The sequence below is a fragment of the Ananas comosus genome, linkage group 13 (genome assembly GCF_001540865.1).
Source record: "Ananas comosus cultivar F153 linkage group 13, ASM154086v1, whole genome shotgun sequence".
NCBI classification, from domain to species: Eukaryota; Viridiplantae; Streptophyta; class Magnoliopsida; order Poales; family Bromeliaceae; genus Ananas; species Ananas comosus.
In genome coordinates, this window is record NC_033633.1 from 5,490,151 (window position 1) to 5,514,096 (window position 23,946).

The 23,946-nt window shown below is 36.4% G+C and overlaps 1 protein-coding gene across 1 annotated transcript; it reads left to right on the plus strand.

Moving 5' to 3' along the window:
* On the plus strand, positions 4,777 to 9,975 carry LOC109719036. Its single transcript, XM_020245528.1, has 2 exons — positions 4,777 to 5,002; positions 9,232 to 9,975. The coding sequence occupies exon 2, from the start codon at positions 9,252 to 9,254 to the stop codon at positions 9,615 to 9,617; it is 366 nt and encodes a 121-aa protein (XP_020101117.1). The 5' UTR covers positions 4,777 to 5,002; positions 9,232 to 9,251; the 3' UTR covers positions 9,618 to 9,975.

Sequence of the window (23,946 nt, forward strand, 5' to 3'; positions counted from 1 at the left end):
GGATGCATGCACCCTAATGATTAGCAAGATAGCAATAGTACATGGCAATATTCTATGTGATATGAATTATTTTGGTTCATGCACAGGGAGAGCATGTGAGGAAGAGAGAGACACGTGGCACATTGTATTTAATGTTCATGCACATTGTATTTAATGTTCAGGCCACGTGGCTCGATGGAGGAACGACATTTGGTTTCAACTTTAGTATAGAGTTTAATTGACGTATTGTTCAGTTATTTGTTATCAGCTTGCATAACATTATTCTTCTTATATCCAACTTTGCTTGCCTTTCATGTACTTTTGGTCAATTTTCTTAGTCTCATGTATATTTCTTGGTTAAGAGTTTGCTTCTTACTAAGATATTATATTCTTTAATTTTCTTCATGTATTTTCCTGATTGAAAAAATCAATAATAATTTAAGGTAGATGCATGCTTCAGACTTATATTCCTTGTGTAGCTTTTTGCTGATTATGCACAATGTTTTCCAAATAGATAGAAATGTGTTCTGATTTCTTATCTGTACAGTAGATTTTTTCTTTATTCTTTTCGAGAAGGAAAGCTTCTCAAAGCAAGTACATTATAGTGAAACGATCATACTTGTGATTATGCTCTAATTATGTTTACTAATAGATGATTTTAATATTCTGATTACACGTCTTATCAGTAAATGTAACATGTATAAAATATAAAATTCTGCAGTGTAAAACAATGTAAATTGCAATGTTGTTGAAGAAGTCATTAATTTCAAAAGTAGAGTCGGATGACAACTGTAAGATCAAATAGATATGATAGTCAGGTTCTATGACTAACAGGTTTTTTTGATATTTGGATTTTTTTTAGCATTATGCTAATTTTAGTTATGTTTTTTAAGGTATGAATCATTCACGAAAGATGAAGAATGTTGCAGATTTGTCATTTGGAATGAGTTAATGGCTAAAGATTTTTCCATAGAAAATTTAAATTTTATATAAATTTCTATTTTTAGATTCAAAATTTGTGAGACTCCAGATAGTCCTATATATGAGATGTAATATGGCTAAAACTCTTAACACAGCTATAACATTTTGGTGGTGGCTAAGTTCAGCGTGCAAGTAATATAGTAGTCCTAGAATGGGTGATCCTCTAGGAAGTAAGACGTCACAGTTGGTATTAGAGTCAATTATCAGTCGAAAATATGACATAAATCTTGGCTGAGCCAGGTTTATACAGTGGAGACAGCGAGGCTTTTATTGCTGATGACTATTGTGGATAGAGTGCGGCTCCCCTCACAAGGTTGATTAAGATTAGCGAAACGAATCTCACATCGTATGGTACTTATGAGTCGGAGCCTGACAAGAACGTCAGGAATTAAAAAAGGGAGAATATAAGATCCTAGGTAGTCATATATATATATATATATATATATATAAAGCTTTTTAATGCTTTAAATAAAAGATCTTCAAAGTTTATGAGATCTAGTATAAATTGCCTCGCCTAGCAGCTAAGCCTTCGAAGTAGTAGCTTTTGTTGAATACTCATGCTTCCCGGGTTATGAGTATTCTCATATCATCGGGATGATATATATATATATATATATATATATATATATATCATCCCGATGATATGAGAATACTCATAACCCGGGAAGCATGAGTATTCAACAAAAGCTACTACTTCGAAGGCTTAGCTGCTAGGCGAGGCAATTTATACTAGATCTCATAAACTTTGAAGATCTTTTATTTAAAGCATTAAAAAGCTTTAGTATTATTACAGGTAGTTCGCCCGTATTTTACTTGCCAGTTTTAGTTTGTTGCAGAATTTTTACCTACTAGCCTAGGAAGTTAAATTCTAGCCTCAATAACTAGAAATAGATCCATCACTTATCTTAAAAGATAGTTTTTAAGTTGGATAAGCCTAAGAAAACGTGGCAATTTGATCGTTTATGAGGTATGGCCGGCAATTTTTAACAGTTAAAACACTCGCAAACTAGCATGCCATTTACTACAGATTTTTAATACTTTAAATTAAAGATCTTCAAAATTTACGAGATCTTTTACAAATTACCATACCGAGCAGCTAAGCCTTCGAGATAATAGCTTTTGCTGAATACTCATGCTTCCGCTAGCATGAGTATTCTTATATCTTCGGTGAGAGAGAGAGAGAGAGAGAGAGNACCAAGTCATTGGTGCTATTAATAGTATTCCAGCCTATTTATATATATATATATATATATATATATATATATATATATATATATATATATATTCTTAACATGGCTATAGTATTTTAGACGGTGGCTAGGCATAAGAGGTTAAAAGAGTTAAGCGTGTTAGGACTTGAATAGTCAAACTGATGTATTTCTTCTTTGCTATATTTGAATTCTATAAATAGCACTTCTAGGTTGAATGAATGAATGATATCTTTTATCAAATTTAAGATGCCTAAATTAGTGCTTGTTTTGTATTAGTTAGTATGCGTATGTGTTTGAGATTTTGTAGTAATTGAAAATTTGTCAGTAAAAATGTTTAATTTTTGCTAGTGTATAGCAACAGTTGTGAAAGAGTTACAAAAAATAACCGTTTCTCTAGCGGTCAATTAAACAGTCGGCAAAGATCTTTAGTGACGGAGATCTAACGATGGTCATAGAATTTTTGTTGACGGTTCTATAAATGTTGGGAAAAAACTTGTTAGCGGTTGTGGAGATTTTTGCCAGCGGTTTTGGCCGTTTCTAAAACTCATTTTTCTTGTAGTATAATGGTGTCCATATTATATCCATATCCTAATTTTTTGAAACTATTGAGCCACCGTGTTCAAGTTGTGTCGTGTTCTATGTCTCCTGCAATATAAATCCGTGTCGCCTAGGTAATTTCACTTGCGGAGAAGAGTATATCAAACTATTGGATACCATCTAATTGATAAAATATAAAAAAGTTAATTATAAAAGGAAAATGCTAAATCTACAATCTTGGGGGTTGTTATCTTTACAAACCCCAATCTAGGGCCGAAAGGGTTTAACAACCTTTTTGGTTTTAGTAAAGATAAAAAAAATGATGAGACAAGTCCTTACAACTTGACCCTTAGATGGGCCGAGTTGTAATATTACAATCCTTTAGGGTTGTATATCTAGCAGCAGCTGCAGCGCTCGTTATAAAATGTCTCCTTGCACTTTAGCTTCAGTCTCAATGATCTTTCTGTATTAAAAATTAAATCAATTACTATCTTATACTTTGTCACTATCACAAATTGACAAATTAGACTTTAAATTTTACTAAAATGATTTGACGTATCCTATTATTTCATATCTCAACATATATCTAATTTGAAACTTCAAAAAATAAAAAAAATAGATAAAGGAGATCTCCTATTTTGCTAATACAATCAAAATTGATAGTTTATTCAGCAATTTATAAAAATTTATGTAATTCCATTTTTTTTACTTATAAATAATTTTATATGTAAATTTATCTTTCTAAAATTTTATAGCTTAAATTAATAATTATTCTAAATAGTTGGACCTATTTAAGTTAACAATAAAATGCAAGTTAATAGTTGGTGCAAATTTTTATAAAGGAGATAATTAAGATGAGAGCTAAAGTACAAGTTAATTTTTATATAATTTAGCTAATAATCATAATATTGGTGCATAAAAAAAATACTAAATCTTACACACTTTTGTCCAAGAGCTTATATTTTGACCTTCTCTTAGGCAAAAGAAGCGAGCAATGCTAGTTTCAATTCAAAATAAGAATCAGATTTGAAAAATCAGATTTTAGCTATTTTTAATTTTAAATCTCAAAAATTAGAAAATTAATTTTAAAAATTAGAATTTGATTTTGAAATAAAAATTACGAAGATTGTATTCAGCTGAAAATCACTTTTACTCTTTTCACCGATCATCCGGGGACAAAGATTATGTGGAGAGACACAAACTTGTTTGGGGCCACTCGCGGATGGGCGCTGTGTGGCATCCAAGCCACGCGGCCACACGGCGCCCATCGCCCCGTTGCTCTCCGGAAAGGTAGAGCAGTCGGATCTTTTTGGTGCACCCGGTGCACAATTTTTAATTTAAAATTTTATTTTTATTTTTTAATTATAGTTTAATGCTATATATATTATAATATTTTAAAAATATATGTAAAAGAATTCAGGTTTTAAGATTTAAAATTTTTTTACATACATTTTTTAAAAATCATAAAATATATCTATCTATTATATTAAGTTAAAATTAAAAAATTAAAATTAAAATTTTAAAATAAAAATGGCGCACCGGGTGCACCAAAAAAACCCACTGCTCTCCCAAGAGGCAGGGTGGAATTTTTTTTTATAAATAATCCTATCAATTTTAATAATTGTAAAAATAGGTTTTTTTAAAAATAATTATAAAAATAGATCTTTAAATATGGTGAATGATTCACCGCATTCATTACTCTTTTTTAGGAGTAAAAAAAGAATAAAAAACGGTGAAATGGTGATTCACCATTTTTACCATCGTAGAAATATAGAAAGAAATAAAAAAAAAAAGTGGTAAATAATTCACCGTTTTTATAGGACCATATTTACAAATAAAAATTTAACAGATATATTTTTAGAATAAAATTTTAGGCGAAGGCTATTGCAATAAAAAATCCGGCAGAGCGGGGACGGTGGCTCGGGGACCACGTGGCGCCCATCCAGAATGTCCTAAAAAAAATTTTTGGACACAGTGTCCATACAGGAACGGGTGTAATTCTTTATACGATTACACGTATATTAAAGTTTGGATAGATGAATTTTTGTCCATCATCCACTAATACAGCCCTTAATAGGGGTTCCTTACTTCCTTGTGCATTTTTCCCCGTTTCTTATCTTTCTCTTGTAAGATTTGGGAGTTGATCCGAGTGCTCGGCAAAGTTGCGATCTTGGCGAAGAAGAAGCCATTCTTGTCGGAGTTGGGGGGAGCGGAGGAGCTGGAATCATTTTAAGGAAGGAGGAAACAGCGGGCCCGGCAGTTCTTGCGATTAAACCTCCTAATCCTCCTCCTGGGTATGTTTGGGCGTCTGTTTTCTTCTATTTTTATTAATTTTCTTGTGTTTCTCGGTTGCTTCTTCATCTGATGATCTTCGGATCTCCTGACCTTCTAATTGTTGCAATTAGGTCCCTAACCTCTTCTACTCGGTGCAATTAGGTCTTTATCCATTGTAACAATAATAATGTCCATTAAGTTGGATGCACCTTGCCCCCTTGGCAACACACACAATGATCCTTTTCCTGCTGTTGATTTTAGATACTACATAATGCCCGAGTAAAAGATGTTTGAAATACAACTTTTTATACATAAGCTCTTTAAAAATTGTAAATCGTATTTTCAGGATTATATTCTAATTTAATTTTAGCATGTTGATCGTCGTATTCTAGGTGTGGTGCATATAAAGTATACATATGGAAGAATTAGAAAAGGGTATCCGACGTAGGGGAGGTTTGATGAAAAGGACCCGATTAAACACGCTAAGAAAGATTAGGGACCTAGTTGATACTTGGGTAAAAAGTTACCGACCTAATTGCAACAGTTAGAAGGTTAGTAAGTAACTCGATGGAAGCTTGGGAAGAAGGTCAAGGACTCAATTGCGGCAATTGAAAGGTTAGCGACCTAATTGAAACGTGGTGAAAGGTTAGGGACCTCCCATGTAATTTACCTGTTTATCTACCGTAGATATTTCTGCTATACTAGATTCTGCAATTGCGAAGAAGGGATTGAATTGCTGATCTTTGAAAGAAAACGGCGTGTAAATCTTTTGTAGGATGAACAACCGGAGAGGATGGTCCCTTGGTTAAGATCGACTCTCATATTGTGTCGTGATCTGTTGAATTGAGTTCATTTTATTTTTGAGGAAAAAGTCATGGAATCTGCTCCAACATCAAGAAAAGGCTAGGATCTGTTTACCCATCACTTTGTGTACTATGATGATCTCTTGAATCGCCAAACTTGTTTCTTGGTCTAGGATGCAAACATCGATTGCTCTTGGAATACCAAGAACAATTCGTTTTATAAGAGGAGTTCAGTTTATACGCAAGTTTGGTATGTGTCGGTTTACACGTATTAGTTGATGGAAGGCCTCCGTATTTGTTGGAGGACATGATCCTTGTGAGTTAGATAACATATCATTATGTTTTCAGGTCCTTGTACACTTGTTATACCTCTTAAGAGAAGTTTTCTTCGCATATACTCCAATAGGAACAATGACATATGCTGCCTGAGTCAATTTCTAAAATTTACTTGCTTAAAATATATCTAGTTAGACCACGACACTTACCACCTCTCTGATGGTTAATGGATTGTTTTATTGAACTAGTTTGCGTTTTCTGGACCATTTATGTAAATTAATAGTTTGAGCTATCTGGGTCATTTATGTGAATTAATGGAACGCCCTCTAAACAATGATTTGTTTGTTCAGGTTGATGATGTCTTTATAGGTTTTAGATGTGAAGTTCTGTGCTTTGAGCTTTGAGATTTAATGATCCCTCGAAGTTAGTTGGGGAGCCGTCAAACAACTGATTTGATATTTCAGTATGGAGTTAGCTAGTCATGCATATGGAAATGAATTGTTTGAAAACGTCCTGTAGTATCAAAAACAAGTTTGGAAGAATATTTTATATTATCATCCATTTTTAAATCTACTTTAATCCTGACTCACCTTTGGGGAAAGCCATTAGTTGGCAATTTGCATAATGACATAAAACAGTATGTTGCTTATTTAGGGATTTCATGAACAATGAATATTCATAATACTTCACAGTGCAAATTTGACAATGGTGATTGCAAGTTGAGAATATTGGATGATGGTGGACAAGAGTTAAAAAGTTCTAGAAGTCCTAAAATGCTATAGCCTACCCCTGATTTATAGGTTGGACATCATAATGTTGATCGTTTTTCGTATATCCGTTTATACTCTGAAATAGGGATGTCAATGGGGATGCCCGAAATTTTACCTTAAACCCTAACTCGAAAGGGGCGGGGCGGGGCGGGGCGGGTTTACATGATGCTAAATGGATATGGTTTCAAATACGGGTATAAAAAACGAAAACCTGATGAATTCGGGCTCGGATATAGATTTTCTCTGCACTCGATCTGAATCAGAACCCGACCCGGACCCGAATAAATTTTGCATTATATAAAATATATGAATGTTTGATGTTACATTTCAATTTGTATTTTGGAAATTTAGATTTCAATATAATATGTTTTGGAAATATGATAAAGAGAAATGATTGTTTTGGGTTCCGGTTTTTGGGTTCAGGTTTGGGTTTTTGCTCCGGTTTGAATTTGGATATGGATTTTCATAACCCGTCAGGTTCGGCTTTCGGTTTTGGTTGTCAAGTTTGGATTCAGGTTTTTGAAAACCCACCCTGAATTCGACCCGTTGACATCCCTACTTTGAAGGGCACATTAAGAGTTCATATCTCATTTTAGAATCTCATTCCTGAATATAATTGTTGGTGCCTATCTCTACTATAGACTAGTTTTGTATTTTGTTAACCCTTGGTTTTCTTCTAATAGTGAATAATAAATGAATATAGGATTTGTCCACTTGATTAGGGGTGGAGAAAAACCTGTCGAACTGACAACTCATACTGAACTGATAGAGTTGGTTCCGTTTGATTTAGCTTTCAATGTATATAGGTTCTGTCTCACTTCCAGCTAGTGATAAATTGATACCTATTTGTTCAACTTATGGTTTTCTTAAAAGGAAACTTAGTTTCAAACCAAACTGAAGCAGTTCATATTTCTATAATTTTATTGGAGTAGAGCTACTGTGCTTGTAGAAGAACAAAGGCCATTGTGCTTCCTCTACAATTTCTATTTAAGGCAACCAAATCGAAAATTGACGTTGTTGGAATTGATTTAGAGTATTTGAGTTTTGGGCTACCTAAGAACCAAATTTCATGATTTCAACATCATTACGTAGAAATAAAAAAAAACCTGATGTTGACGATTCTTATGGCTGATTGAGGTGTTTGTTTGAGTAATACTTTTAGAGTGATCCAAATCAATTGATTTTTTCTTTTCTTAAGAAAATTGAATCTAGTATCTATATCCAAATTAACAAACCTGATATTGAATTGAAGAATCGTATCCTCTATTTTGAGCAGGTTGTTTGACCATGACTGTTTGATTCGGATAGCCTATCATCATATCTAAATGTATAGATCCTTGGTTCTGATACCCTATCATCAAAACTGAATTTGAAGCACACATTAACAGTTGATTTCATGTATAGGTTATACATGTATATAGGTTATACATGTAATAGGAATGTGAATCGATACTCCAACAAGACTAGAAACTTTGAGCCCCCATAAAATGGGGATTGGCACTGCAGCTGCCATCAACTTATTGCCACATCTTGATAGATATTTATTTTTATTCTTTAAAATATGCTAGATATGGAAATGGCTAATAAGCCAAACCGAACAGAAAGTATTAATGCAGGATTTTTTCCAATTTTCTACCCTTTTCTATTGAAATTCAGACTTCTTCTGAACCCATTAAATAGGTTCAGTGGCTTCAGTCTAGTTTCTCTTTACCAAATGATGCCCTTATACTTTCGCTAAAATTGTCGGTGCGCAACCATATGTGATCGATAAAATTGGTCCAAAAAGAATGTTCTTTCAATTTCTCTGCCCATTCCAAGTGTAAGGGAAAAATGGCACTTTACCAGCTACCACTTTATAAAATTTTGTGAGGCATCTAATATTAGATCGCGATTGTCTATCCTACCCTAAGCATTATGCTTCTAGAGCATAATGTAGTCGTACATAATTATATACATCCAAATGCACAGTGCATGATGTGCTTTGCATGTCCGTGGATGACAAACTTATATCTTAAATGGTGCTGAACTCTGAAATCAGAGAGAGCTCCTGTTTAAACAGCTGAAATTGGAATGAGACAAATTACAATCATCCAACATACTATTAAAGCATCTCATGTGCATGAACGCACATATTGCTGTTCTGGATTATTATCTGAATAGTTTTGCTTTTCTTCAACTCAACACCAGGGAAAGGACATTTTACGATTTGAGGTATTCCTCCTCATATATCATGATGATCATTTAGTTTTTCTGTGCACCAACTCAATTAAATTTTGAATGTCCAAATGATTGTCCCTGAAACTCCGTCAGTCTTGAACTCTCTTACCTAGTTATGAAGTGTTACCCAACTTTCTAGTGTTGCTTTCTCAAAGAATGTCATCATAAAAGATTCTTTGGCAGGTGAGGGTGTAAACAACATAATGAATGATCAAGTGGAAGGACGAAGTCCCGAAATAGCAGCTAAAGATCCTTCAAACAAAGACGGAGATGCTCTGAAAAGCATTGGATATAATTATACGGTGGCCAATAATGGGAAGGTTACAAGAGAAAACATCGCCGCGGAGAACGAGGATGATGTGGGAGATGTGAACATGGAAGCGGCCATTAAAGCAGGCGATGTTATACGAGCTGGAGGCTTTGGAGCGAGAGATGATATAAGTAGCTTTCTCCCTGCTGCGATAGATTCGACTGACTTCGAGGCTTCGCTCCGCGATGCGCGTGATTTCGAGGAAGAACAAGTGGAAACATCACGACCTGGTCTTGGTTGGACCAAATCTGTGGATTAGGCTCTGTAGTTTGTTTTAAGGTGGGCAATGATGCTCTGTTCTTCCTTTACTTTCAAACTGAGTTTCACCTACCCGCGTATGTTAGTTTACTTTGGTTTCTTTATGTTATGGAGAGTTGGTTTTCGGAGCGAGTTGTACTCTTTTGTTCCTTTTGCGCAGGTAGAGTTGGTTTAAATGCTTTTCTCGATAAACATGCTTAACAGAAATTGGAGTTCTGCTGCAATCATGTAGGCCCTGTTATAAATAGACTGTAGTTTGCAACGCGTGTAGTTGAAAATATTGCAATTTTATTTGTATTTTGCTCTTTTAGTAGTATATAATTTGAAGTGCTGCAACTGCAACTATTTTGTTTGGTTGCCAATATTTGTGAGGTTCATTTGAAGATCCTATCATTTTTTTAATGAAAAACAGAAAGAGTGCTGCCAAAATGAAACAAAAAAAGAAAAGGAAGACGAGTTGTATGTAAAGTTACTGTTTGAATGTATGTACTCTCCCTAGCTGCTATATTTTTAACTAAATCTAACTTTAGCTTAGAACAAATGCAGCAGTATCAAATGCAGCAGTTCGACTCCCGTCTTCCGTCTGCAACGTTAAACCGCGACATTTTAACGCACTGCGGCATTTAACAGCAGCTACACCAAACCAAACTTTTTTTTTTTTTTGCTCCTTTGGAGTTGCATCTATATTATAGTTTGAAATGCATGAACTAAACAATTTCAAAATTTATTCCCTAGCAATATATACAGAACGAAAATTTATTTATGATGACAAGTAAGGAGTTTGATTTAGTTTCTTTACTAATCTTAATAGTCATGATTTAGTGGGATAATATATTCCACTCGGGAGATGATTTATTTTATTCTGAAAAGCTGACTTGAAGGTTGAAGTATTGGAAAAAAAGAATTATGCATCCAAATAAGGTCTTGACGTCTTTTTTGATGGGCCCACTTTAGGATATATATTCGCCGAGTAAAAGTGTACTTAGATTAACTACAAAATATTTTTTAAGTGACTTCTTATAGTATTTTGTCTATATAATTTTATAAAGTTTCTGACTTATATATTTATCGTTCAAGATCACTTGTCGTCAAATATATCCTTCAAATAACAAAAAGTCTTTCTAATAGACCCTCAAAATAGGGTACACGAGAAAAAAAGAGAAACTACCCATAGGTGTATTTGAAATGAAGGATAAATAGAAAATTTAGTAAGTTTACAACGGTACAAATTTTTTTGTCTCTTTTTAATTAATGCCTACTCAGCTTCTACTTAAAATTTTGTTAAAGTCAATAAGTTTATTGGTCATTTGTCGTTGAGTGTTGCAATCCAATTTGTTGAAAGTGATTAAAATTATTAGATTTTAGGACATTATCATTGAATTTAATGATTTTTTTAATTTAACTAATTAAAAGTATTCAAATCAAAAATTGAAAGTTGAAGGGCTTGTTTGGTTTTGTTGACCTTTTTCAGGGAAAAGATAATGGGACACCCGTGTTTGGGGTGTATATCTTATACCCTAAATAGCGGTAGTTGAGATTAACTCAACTATTAAGTGGATTTCATTTCATTTTCACTCTTCTTCCATTCAACAACTATATTTCCCTCCTCACGCTCTCCTTTTCTAAAACGTGTGATCGTTGTTTTCTTCCTACCTTCTCAAAGCTCTCTCTTGCTCCCTTCTTGTCGAACTCTCTCGCTTATAGGACACTCCTCTCTCCACCGACGGGAGCTCGCCTCTCATTGCTCTCTTTTCTACGCTCCCTTGTCCATCATAGGACTTCGCCACTCACTAATCCATTCGTATGCGCCTGAAATTGGGTGTGATTTTCAACTTCTTAACCACAACCCTCTGAACTCCTATAATTACTGTAATTTTATTCTTTTATATTTTTTTATGTAACATTTTTTATTTTAGGGTTTAGGTACCGTCGTCGCATTTGCCTTTGTCGTGCCGTTGTCTTCGTCACCGAGGAGTATCAGATTCACTCAATTTGAGAAACTATTCAGATTCAATTCCACTAGTATATATTATTTTGGTTGTATTTATATAATTCAAGATTTAGGGTTAGGGTTTAGAAATTGCTATTTGCATACCATAGTCACACACACACATACGATTAAATTTTGTTCGTTTGAATGGAAAATATGTATTCATTGTAAATATATACTGTTACGGCATAATAGAACAGGGAGAAATTAAAACCAGTTTCTATAGTATTTTCCTTGATGCCTCGTAAACTCCACCCCCTTACTACCTACCATCATGCCCACCTACCCTCTCTCCATCGTCTTCGTCACTTCGCTGAGAAGGCGTCTTCCTCCTCCTGAAACCCTCTTTACTCCTAACCTTAACCTAACCTTCCTCCTCTTTCTTCATCTTCTTTTCTTTCCTTGGTTGGCGCATTTTTCTCTTTCCTATGTCGACGCTTTTTTCTCTTCTAGATTAACACCATTTTCTATCTACTTTGGGATTGGTCTTCTTCCCCCGCACAAATCCACCATTTATTTGCGTGCCCTGAACTCAAATTCCACCATAAATTGAGGGGATCTCGAGCTGCTGCACAGAAGCAAGTTATTTTCTCAAGAGTGGTGTAGTGTTAGGATTTGGTTATATTTGTAGTTGATTTCCTAGTTGGATTAGAATTAATATTTAAATTTGTTGGCGATAAATTAAGATTTAAATATTAATTAGAGGATAAACCTAACTAGATTAGGATTAATATTTAAATCTATTAGAGATCAATTAAGATAGATTTAGATATTAATTAAAGTCGGAATTCTAAATATACTAGGATTGGGTACATCTTTGGTTGAGCATTATATATAATGCATTGGGCTAATTAATTAGTACAGGCTTGGAGAAGGTACGACCAAGAGAGAGAGAGAGAGAGTCTCTTGCGTGCCGTACCAGAAAGAAAAAAGAGGGCTATTGAGGCTATGAGGTGTATGGCCAAGGTGATTTCCTTGCCGTACGGTAGACAAGAGAGAGAGGGAGTCTTGTCTAAGGTTAAGTGCATGCACCTTGTGCACGGGCGCATGTAAGAGAGAAAAAGAGACAGTTGTCTTCATTGTGGATTTATAGAAGACGAGAGAAGGGTAAGAGAGATTCAGAAAGAGGGCTTAGGTTGTAGCTACTCTGTTGCAGAAGAGGAGTCAAGTGTAATCTTCTCTTATTTAATGAATCTTATTTTACCTGTATATTTTCTGTTTTGGTTTTTCTCTCTTTTGTGATTATATCAGTTTTTGCTGAGGAGACAGGTTTATGGTAAAAATCCGATTTGATGCTTCCATTGTGGAATCCCAACAATCGGTACCGGATCCACAGCAGTCGGTATCGGAGCGAGTTGCGGATTCACAAGATCCGGTACCGGGGCGAGTACCGGATTCCCAACAATTGGTATCAGAGCTGAAGGTTACTGATTTGCAGGAGAGATCGACGGAGATGGCCACAAAATTCAAAATGAGAAGTTCTACGACAAGAACAATTTCTGATTATGGCAGATTAAAGTACGGGCGATCCTCGTACAGCAAGAATTGGACGAGACGTTGAACGGGAAGGAGGCGAAGCCGGCGGAGGTCACGGATGTGGCATGGACAAAGATGGAGCGGAAGGCACTGAGTACGCTTCATCTATTATTAGCAGATGAGGTTCTTTACAACGTAGCCAGCGAGATGACACCGACGAAGTTATGGAAGAAATTAGAAGATCTGTACATAACCAAATCCCTGACGAACAGATTGTATCTGAAGCAGCGACTATTTACGCTGCGGATGTAGAAAGCGGCGAGCCTACATGTCATCTGAACGAGTTCAACAAGGTGGTGGCCCAGTTGACTAGCATTGGAGTCGATCTGGATGATGAAGATAAGGCGCTGATTTTATTATCTTCGCTGCCGACGACATATGAGTATCTGGTGACCACGTTGCCCGGAGAAGGAGTCCTTTGCCACCTATAAGGCAATTAAGGGTGGAAAGGCTATGATGGGAAACGGGACGGCGTGCAAAATTTTGGGAGTCGGTACGGTGAAGATCCGAATACACGATGGGGTCGTGAGGACGGTGTCAGGTGTGCGGCATGTTCCTGGTTTGAAGCGAAATTTGATCTCGCTAGGCGCGTTGGACTCGAAGGGTTGCGATTTTTCGGCTTCAGGTGGAGCTATGAGAGTCCGAAAGCGAGATCGGATCGTGTGCGAGGCGAACAAGCGTGGGAACTTATACGTTTTGAACGGAAGCACAGTCAGAACGGGAGCGAAAATGGTTTGGGTTCCAAAAGTTTGCGGAGGTGCAGTCGCTCGAGGCGAAGCGATGGATGCGGCGACATTGAGTGGAGGAGACAAGCTCAAGGTGGAGCTTGCATGGTGAGCTCGACGTAGCGGTTGAAGACTACAAATCCAACCAAGGTGGAGATTGTTAGGATTTGGTTAGATTGTAGTTGATTTTCTAGTTGGCTTAGAATTAATATTTAAATCTGTTGGAGATAAATTAAGATTTAAATATTAATTAGAGGATAAACCTAACTATATTAGGATCTATAAACTAATATGAATCCCCAATGTTTTTGCCACGTGGCAAGCCTTCCTTCACCCTCACCTGCTCCTTTTTTAAACCGAACCATTTCTTTTGAACCGAACCGAACCGCTCCTTTCACCTCTCTCACTTGCCTCTTTTCTAAATTGAACCACTCTTCTAACATCTAAACCGAACCCTTCACTACGTCTCTGAACCTCTAAATCAAACTGAACCGCTTCTAACATCTAAACCGAATTCTTTACTACGTTTCTAAACCTCTAAACCGAACTGAACTATCTCTCTCTGAACCTCTGAACCAAACCACTCACTACATCTTTAAACCTTTGAACCGAACCAAACTGCCTCTCTTTTTTCTAGTCTTTGTACAACAAGGAACGTTTCCTCTCCCCTCCCCTTCGCGTCATTCATTCTCCCCCCATCCGTTGCATCTTCTCTCCTTCTTTATGCGTCGTTCCCTCTCCTCCGTGTCCGTTCTTCTCCCCCCTTCTTCTCTCTCTTAGTTTTTTTTTCTGCTTAGTTCGCTTGTTCGCCTCCCCTTTCTCTCTCTCAAGTACGCCCGTTCGCCTTGCTGCACATCCGCACTCCTCTTCTCCCCTCCCCTCTCTTTCCTCCCATCCTCTTCCTCACCTTGCCGCACTCAACAATGGCTCCATCCTCCGCGGGAACTACGGCCTCCTTCGACGAAATCCTCTGAGGGAAGAACACCATCGTCGCCTCCTGCAAGGATGATTCCCAAACCATAGCCTAGGTTTTGATCCATTAGATTCTTTTATCTGTATTGATTTGATTCAAAATTTATCTTTTATTACTGTTTTCTAGGGCAAAAATTAGGTTTTCGGATGAGAAAAGGACAATCTGGGATGGTGGATTTGTGTATTGGTTCTTAATGGCAAATTAGTTTATCTGTGATTGAGGGGTGATGCGATATCTCTCTTTTTATTAGAATTTGCTTGGATCAGATACGGAGCTGATGTAGATGCGGACCGTCGCGACTTTGTCAAAACGCTAGGCTCTCTGCTACCTTTGACGCCGTGCTTTTGAGGCTTCAATGGATGTTGCGACTCTCCGAAGCTCTCAGCCACCAAGTTCTTCTCCAAACTCTAAGGTAATTCATCCTTGCCCATTCCTTTCTCTCTCTAGATCTTCGCTTATTTAGATCTATGTTATGATATGCTTCAGTCAATTGAGGTTTCCGGACTCAGGTCTTCGGTATTAGATTTTGTATTATGATCTGTATTTGATTTGTCATGTTTCACGATTGGGATTTCAATCCTCTATTGGCAGTGATTATACTTAAGTTTTTTCTTGGTGAATTTTGCCTTTTTTGTTGTAAATTGGGTGATACGAGGGAGTTGGTTGATTGGATTTGTATATTGCCACCATAGTCATTGAGAGTAAAGTGATGCGGTCTAAAATATGCAAACAATTGCAGTTCGAGAAATGGCCACTACAACAAGTAATAGAAAAAAAATTAAGCTTCTGTCATATGTACATTGTACTGTGATCTAGATTTTCAGGTCACACCTAATCATGGTTTTGTCATAAACCAGCATAAAATTGTTTCTGCCCTTAATTGATAAGGTGCTTTAGAATAAACACTGTGACAAAGATGGAACCAAAGTGAACCTTTGATTAAACTTATTATATTATGAAATACTGACTATATCCTTCAGTTGCAATTCTGCAGCCAATCTGACAGACATGTGGTGTTACTATCTGAACATGATCATTAGTTTCTTGACATTATCTTATATCTCACTTACAGTTTTTTTGTTTTCCTATGAGTTACTGTAAAGGTTGCCTCCGGATGCAACTAATGAGACATTTCACAACCAATGTGACAGGTGCATGTGGTGTGACTATCTCAACATGATCAATAGTTTCTTAACATTATGTTATGTTTCACTTCACAGTTTTTTTGTTGTTCTATGAGTTCTTGTACAGGTTGCCTCCGAATGCAACTAATGGGACATTAAATTGGTAATGTCGATGCTAATTCTATGATTCCTGGAAAGGTAATACAGATTGCATTTTGCATTATGACAAATCCCGACACTATTCAGAAGTTGAAAATCTAACATAAACCTATTGTTCTATTTTTCTTTTTTTTCCCCTCCTTTATTCAACAGATAACTGATTTAGAATGCATTAGAAAGTATCACTGGGAAGGAACATGCCTTTCAGTTTGTCGTGCTTGAGAACTGTTGCTTTGGTCACCATCAACAGATTTGAAAAAAGTAAGTTATTATACTTGATCACAACTATACCTCTTGATGTCAACGATAATTTGATTGCTAGATAAAAATAAGGGAAGAGATAAAATTTAGTGTCTTTAATACCTTTCTGGGGGAAACTTTGAAAAGTTCTTTGACAATGGACATGTCTAGAAAAGTTGTTGTAAGAGAGGCTCCTGAAATTAAAACCAGATGGCCAATAATGTAATTTTTAAGTTGATGTAATATTTTTTTAAATGATGGTGAAATAGGAAAAGGTTTACAACGAAGTTAAGCTAAAGCAGTTGGTTAACTAAGCCGGTATAACTCTATAAATGTCATTGTTATTCAAGATCCTACATATTCATGACAAGTTTGTTAAAATAATTTACAGAAGAAAAGTCTCTTTTACAACAAAATAAGAAATATATAGAAAGTGGGACTTACAAAGTTTCCATATTCTATTCTGCAGCTGCCCCAGTTCTCCAGGGATTTTACCAGATAGGTTGTTGTATGATAGATCACTGTATAACAGCAATGTGAGTTGCCAAATTTAGGATATGAAATAACAAGTGCAAAACATTTTGTAGGTTCCAAAATTTAGCAATGGGAAGCTTACGTGACTTGAACACTTCTTAGTTCCTGAAAAAATATGATTTTTTTTTTATATACAAATGTAATATGATAGGCAATTATGTATGTTTTATTTTTGGTGTTTGAAATTTTCATGTGATTTTGGGAGATGTTGACAGTCCTTTTCTCCTTTTATCTTGACTCTATCCTATGTTTTCTTTTTATTTTTCCTTGCCTCCCTAGCAATACGAATTTCTACCTGTAGAAATTCATATTTCCTACTACTGTATTGAGGCCACCTGTTTGAAAAGAAAGGTATAATTATACATAACTGAACTACGAACCATTTTGAATAGGCTACCTAACCTTTCAAAATTTTAATTTTATTATTTAACCTTTCAATCTGTTTGCTTTAAGTCAGTCAGAGATATTTTGACTCCAAAATATAAGCTGATTACTTATTCCAAAATATAGGCTACCTAACCTTTCAAAAAAAGTGGCCAATGGATCTGCCGGTTCAGATACCAGCACAGGAGCCGATGTAGATGCTACAGTTGGAGTTCCAGCAGGAAAGTCTATGTCTGCCTCTCCTATTACTCTAATATTTTCTCTCTCTCTCATTTTCCTTCTCTGATTGTTTTTTTCTTTCTGTTTCAATCCTCTGCTATTCTTCCTTCTTTTTCCTTTGTTCTTCTTTTTCTTTCTTCATTTGTTCCTCTTCTCTTCTTTACTTCCGTTCTTCTTCCTTCGCTTTTCTTCTCCTTTCTCCGCTTGGCTACCTTTATTTTTCTTCTCTTTTGTTTCTTTCTTCTTTCTCATTCGACTTTCTTCTTTGCTTCCATCCGCTTTCTCTCTGCTTCTTGTTTTTTTGTCGAAGAGAGCTTCCTGGCAAACTTGCCTCCTGACATCAGACATTACTTGCTCCAGGGACGAAGCAAAGCGAGCACGAGAAACCCTTTTTGTAGGTGTCTGTTTGACCAAAGGGGACAGCGGAGGTGATCCGACTAAAATATGAGAAGAAGAAGAATCAATTAGAATAGGCTAAGGAGTTACCTAGGCAGATACTAGGTCGACAAGAGTCGATTGAATAAGGTTCACCTCCTCGGCTGAAGTGTCAGCAAGTGGAATTTCCACCGAAGACACATCTTCGGTCAGCACGGGAGAAGGGACAGGTAGGGGTGGAAACGAGCCGAGCTCGAGCGAGCTTATCTCGGCTCAAATTCGGCTTGAAATTAATTTCGAGCCTAAATTTAAGCTCAAGCTTGGATTGAAATTAATTCGAGCCGAGCTCGAGCGAGCCTAATTTCGAGTCGAGCGAGCTCGAGCCCTAAACGAGCCGCATGAAATTCTCAACATCATACGATCAATAGTTTAATTTGTATAGGACATTATCTATAATTTGATATAAAAATATGTCTAATAGTTCAAAGTACAAAATAATTATATAAAATATAGTATTATAATATGAAAAAAAATAATTTATGAGTTAAATATCTAATCTTTTCAGCCTCACATGTCTTTTCTTCCGCCTTCAATCTCCATATTATTCATTTTTATTTATGCAGTAAAAAATAAATAAATTATATAGATAAATATTGGATTAAACTATCCAATCATATATAACTAAAATTAAAATTTTATATAAATAATAATTTTTTACTTTAAAAATATTCTGTATATTTTCTCAAGTATACAATTAATAGTAAGGTAGGCAACGGCGGGCATATGCTGTTACTTGGTAACTTGGAGGGCTTCCGGCTTGGCCACTTAGGGTGAGAGACATAAAAAGAGAAAGAGAGAAACATATTGAAAATTTAAGCTCTGTAAAAGAAAGAAAGAAAGGAAAAATGTATAAATTTAGTAAAATTTTGCTCTTTTATTTGTCTATTGGGTTTGTTTTTATGGACCAACAATATTAGCCCAATTTTAACTAAACTCAGATTATTCACTCAGCCTATATATAATTAAAATATATTATATTTATATATTTCTTAATATATATATATATATATATATATATATATATAGAGAGAGAGAGAGAGAGAGAGAGAGAGTCCGGCTACTATACTATCGATTGTACCAAGCGTTTAGTGCTATCGAGTTTTCTACCGTTAGATCTATCCCTCTGGCCATTTTNTATATATATATATATATATATATATATATATATATATATATATATATATATATATATATATAATCTAGAAATACTATGCTATTGAAAATATAAAGGATTTGATATTTTTGAATTTTTGACCCTTTGATTAAGAATTGTATGGTTGGGATGATTGCGATCCCTCCTATGATTAAATAATACCCCTAGGATTGAGTGGTCCTTACGAGGTAATAATAGTATTAATCCAAAAATAAAAAGTGATTAAAGGGGTTGATCTAAGAATCAAAAAATCGAAAGCACCAGATCCTCTTTACTTTCGATTTATGTATATATATATTCGAGCTTTTCGAGCTTTTCGAGCCTAATTCGAACGAGCCGAGTAATACTCAAGCTCGGCTTGAAATGAATTTCGAGCTTTTTTTTTTGTTCAAGCTCGGCTCATTTAATTTCGAGTCGAGCTCGAGCGAGCCAAATATCGAGTCGGACGCGAGTCGAACACGAGCCGGCTTGCTCATTTGCCAGCCCTAGGGACAGGACAAATCTTGATGGCAAAAGTTTTACGCCACTTCTGTTGCGGCTGTTGGGTCGACTGATCGGACTCCATCTGTCGTTTGTCGAGACGCGGGGTCGATAAGGTGAAAATAGGAATCGGCTGAAAAAGATATATTAACTGAAGAAATCTCTCATAAAAAAGAATACACACTAAGAGACAAGATTTACCGTTGATAGGTAAGATCAATCCTCAGGGTCTTCGTCTGAATTTTCTCCCGACACATCTTCTGGGAGAATAGGTAAAAGGTCCTTACATGTAAAACCAATCAAAGTGGAATGAATTAAGGACAAAAAGAGACAAGAACAAAATTGAATCAATTGAAAGACAGTATACCCTTTGTATGAAAAATTTTACGGAAGACAGGAGTCATGATGGTGAAAAAATGTTGTTCACAAAAAGCCTCCCAGGCTCTGGTGAAGCGAAAATCCAATACTCCTGCATGATTTGGCCGAGAAGTCACGAGTTTGAAGAACCATCGAAGACGATTCCCCATAGCTGAGATATGACCGGCCTTGGCTGCACTCTTTGTGAGAGGACGACCACGGGCAGTATTGGCCATAAAGAATTTGGTTGGGGCTGGAATCCAAACTGACGCACTAAATAGTGGGGTGAATACACTTCTGTACTTAGCGTCAATTTGGAGCGATTCTTCAATCCGACATGCAAATCTCTAGTAGCTAGCATGGAAAACCACACGTCGGAATACTCGCCGGTGCGAGAGGAGGCTAGTTGATCTTGAATGGCTTCAAATCGAGTAAGAAGCCACGACGGACCAGTAACACGTTCTCCAAATGGAGACTAGCTAATGTGGAGTTGATGGCTCCTTTTATAAAATACTTTAAAATAATAGAAAAAAATCAAGTTGTTGACCTGAGGTCAAAGGTTCTGTACAGCCAAGAGCTAAGCCATAAGTGTCAAAATTGCAAGCCGAATCCAAATCTAAAAGGGTTCGGCACAAGTAAGGAAAAAAAATCTACAAGCACATTTGTAAGAACCACAAGATACCACATCCAGAACTAATAACCGCACCAAGAAATCAAGTGCCGCCTTTGCCGTACGGCATAAGGGCATGCCGTACCGTGGCCCCAAGAAGGGGGCACGGTACAGAGGGGTCTTGGCCCCCCCCCTCTATATCGCGGCACTCACACGCGTACCGCTCGAGACAAAGCAGCATGCAAGTGCGTGCCGGCGGCACGTATCGTGCGTGCCTCTTTTTTTTCTTTTTTCTCCTTTTTGGCTTTTTTTTTTGGCTTTTTCTTTTCTTCTTTTGTTCTCTGGGGTATCAAGTCTTTTTTTTACTTCTTATTTATCAATATAGGAGCAAATTTTTAATTGACATATCCAATCCATATCGGACCGAGCCCTCCACTTCCACCACAGACATCTATTTTTTTCGCAAAATATTTTATCAAAATTTGTCGCACCGCGAAACTTTCAGTGAATCAAGGGAACAAAAATCAATCTCCTAAACAAATTTTAATCAAATATTTTTTAAAAGAATAAAAGAACAAAAACTATTTATGTAATATCGGGAATATACGACTGTCTCACAATACAAGCAATACTTATATCAATATTGTCAAATAAATCTTGTATCTGCAAATGACAATATACCATATGATCAAGCGCGACGATCTATGTGGAATTAAGAAGTCATCTCTATATAAAGATTTAAATTTAAATAATTATTGTACTTGTGAATTTTATTATTATATTTTAATTTTTATTTTACATCAGGTATAGTTGTACTTTGCTTACAAAAAGCTTATATCCATGTTAATTGATGAGTATAGTAAGGTATACATAGTAAATATTCATAATTATTTATTTAAATCTTTCAAAATAACATTATAAAAGTTTATTGGAACTAAAAAACTGAAATAAGTCTGTGCCAAAGCATGGCAGTAGGAGGTCATGCGTATCTATCGGCACACAAGTGTGCCTGTGTCGTACCGTGCCAAGGACATAATGGCACGCCACCGTGCCACGACACTTTAAACCTTGAACCACACCACCTGATAGTAATGATTTAATGGATTCAAAAGTTTCTCTATAAACAAAAGAAAGAAATTCGGTACCTAGTGCCAGCTTTTCATCGTTGGCTAGGGCAACGACAATCAAAATAAAATCTCAATTGATCTTCTACAAACGAGTACATAAGAGATTATGATAAAGCTAGTAAAGAATGAAGGCTATATGTTCCTTCCTTGTAACCGAAGTAAGTGACTGGCCTACAAACCGGCGAATGAATTTGGTATAGACCAGATCGGCCTCCAGATCAAGATGAGCCTCAAAATCATTTACGCCATCAGGGTTATAGGCCATCGAGAGAGTAATACCGTGAGGGCGGAGTGATAATCGCCACCACATCCAGAAGGGTAGGAGTAAAAGGTCCCCCTCTGAAAAGAAAAGTACTAGAAACATGGGACAAGAAACAGAGAGCCGCATCCAAAAGAAGGTTGTTAGCTATAGGAGGAGTTCTCGAGAGTTGAATGGCTTCAAAAATCTCCACCTCGCACAAGAAATCGGCATAGGACGCTTCGACGTGATTTAACCAAGTGAGGTAGGCGTTTGAAACGCTTGGCCAAGTCTGAAGGCTCTTCCCAGACGATTTCGAAGTAGTTGAAACATACCAAGAAGACAAGTGAATGGCATCAGCCATCAAGGGAAGGCCCTCAGTCGAAAGGGAAAAATCTTTAGGGATAGCATCGTCCACAAACGAAGGACCTAGCACAAATCGAGAAGGATCCATTTCGACAAATTGATGAAGGAGAATGTAATCGAGGTTAGGAGATGAAGGAAGAGGATGAAGCGAAGCCATTAGAAGCTAAAATATAAGAAAGAATGAGAAAAATATGAGGAGAAGAAAGGAAAAACCTCAAACAGGGGTGAAGAAGAAAAGAAGCGGAAGGTTCGAAGAAGAAAGCGATGAAGCGCTAGAGGTTAAAAAGAAAGAAAAGAGAGAGAGAGCCATCAGATGGAATTTCAAAAAATAGTTTTAATGGCGAATAGACTGTGCCAATAAATGACCTAATTAATGCCTTAAAAGAGACAAAAGTGCATGGAAGATCGTGCTCGTCAAAAGCAAAAGGACGACTGAGAGAAGAAGACAATACAAGGCAATTTGAAATGATGATTTCGAAATCCGCGCCTTTCGAGAAGATTACGCCAGCTACCGAACCACTTATTCGGAAGCTGCCGAGGGGACAATTGTTGGCGCCAAAGAAATCGTGCCACGTGGTAAGCCAGGATGCGCCGCAGTCAGGGCTTTTGAAGCTAGAGATAAGTAACAAGTGGTGCACCAAGAACAGAGAAAGAACCGCATTAAACCGAAAAGTAGTTAAGGTCCATGCGATTACATGCAGTTAAGATCGGCTAGTAGTGGTTCACGAAATTGGGGAAGAGACCGATCATGGAAATAACTGAATAACAACAGGCGGACTATAAATAAATAGAAGACACCTGGAAGAGAGGTCTTTTTCCCCTGAGAACGAGAAAACCAATTTTCATATTCCTCGCATTTTACCATTTTTCTATGAGCAGTCTATTTGTAAACCTTTTACTTTTCTCGCATCTACTGTTTTTCCCTAGAAGTAGTTGGTAGAATAGATTCTCTTTTTGCTCTTTCTAGTAAATTTTTTTCAAATCTTAGCAATATAAGCTTCATTTGGCTCTTCAGCCGAACCAGAAAATCCTGTGTAATCCTCATACTCGGCTGATATAGCCAAGCCGAATTTGTTGTGTTACATTGAACTCGGTTGATCTGATCTCTCATCAACCGAATTGCTTGATCTATAGTAGGCACAAACTTCGAGGGTCATCATTCGTAGCCGTCTTGTCTCCTCGCACGCTTCCCGAAGGAGGATCTTTGTCCGGGTCAGCGGTTTGAGATTTTGGCTCACAGCAAGACCACAATATAAGCTCAAAAGAAAAAAAAAAAAAACAACTTAGATCCCTCACATATCACTTACAAGAGACGTCCTAACCCTCATTCTCTCAATCAAAACTTAGATCCCTCACACATCACTTACAAGAAACGCTCTAACCCTCACTCTCTCAATAAAAAGACTCACTTGTACCCACACATCATAAAAAATCAAATCCAAATAGCCTGCAAAAGAAAGGTAATTCAGATAAATTGATATAAAGTTTCAGCTAATGTAATTACGATGTCAACCAGAGTAATATTAGGCTAATCAACAATTGGGTCCAAGAATTTATCTCTACTAGCAAGATTATTAATGTTTCCAAGACAAAAAAGAAAAATTTTATCAAAGATTTCAAGTACAAGCACTAGATTCAATATGCATTTTATTAGTTACAAAATAGTTTTTATTGAACTTC

Coding starts and splice junctions, on each gene's coding strand:
- LOC109719036 (XM_020245528.1), top strand. CDS start 9,252: ATGAATGATCAAGTGGAAGGACGAAGTCCCGAAATAGCAGCTAAAGAT.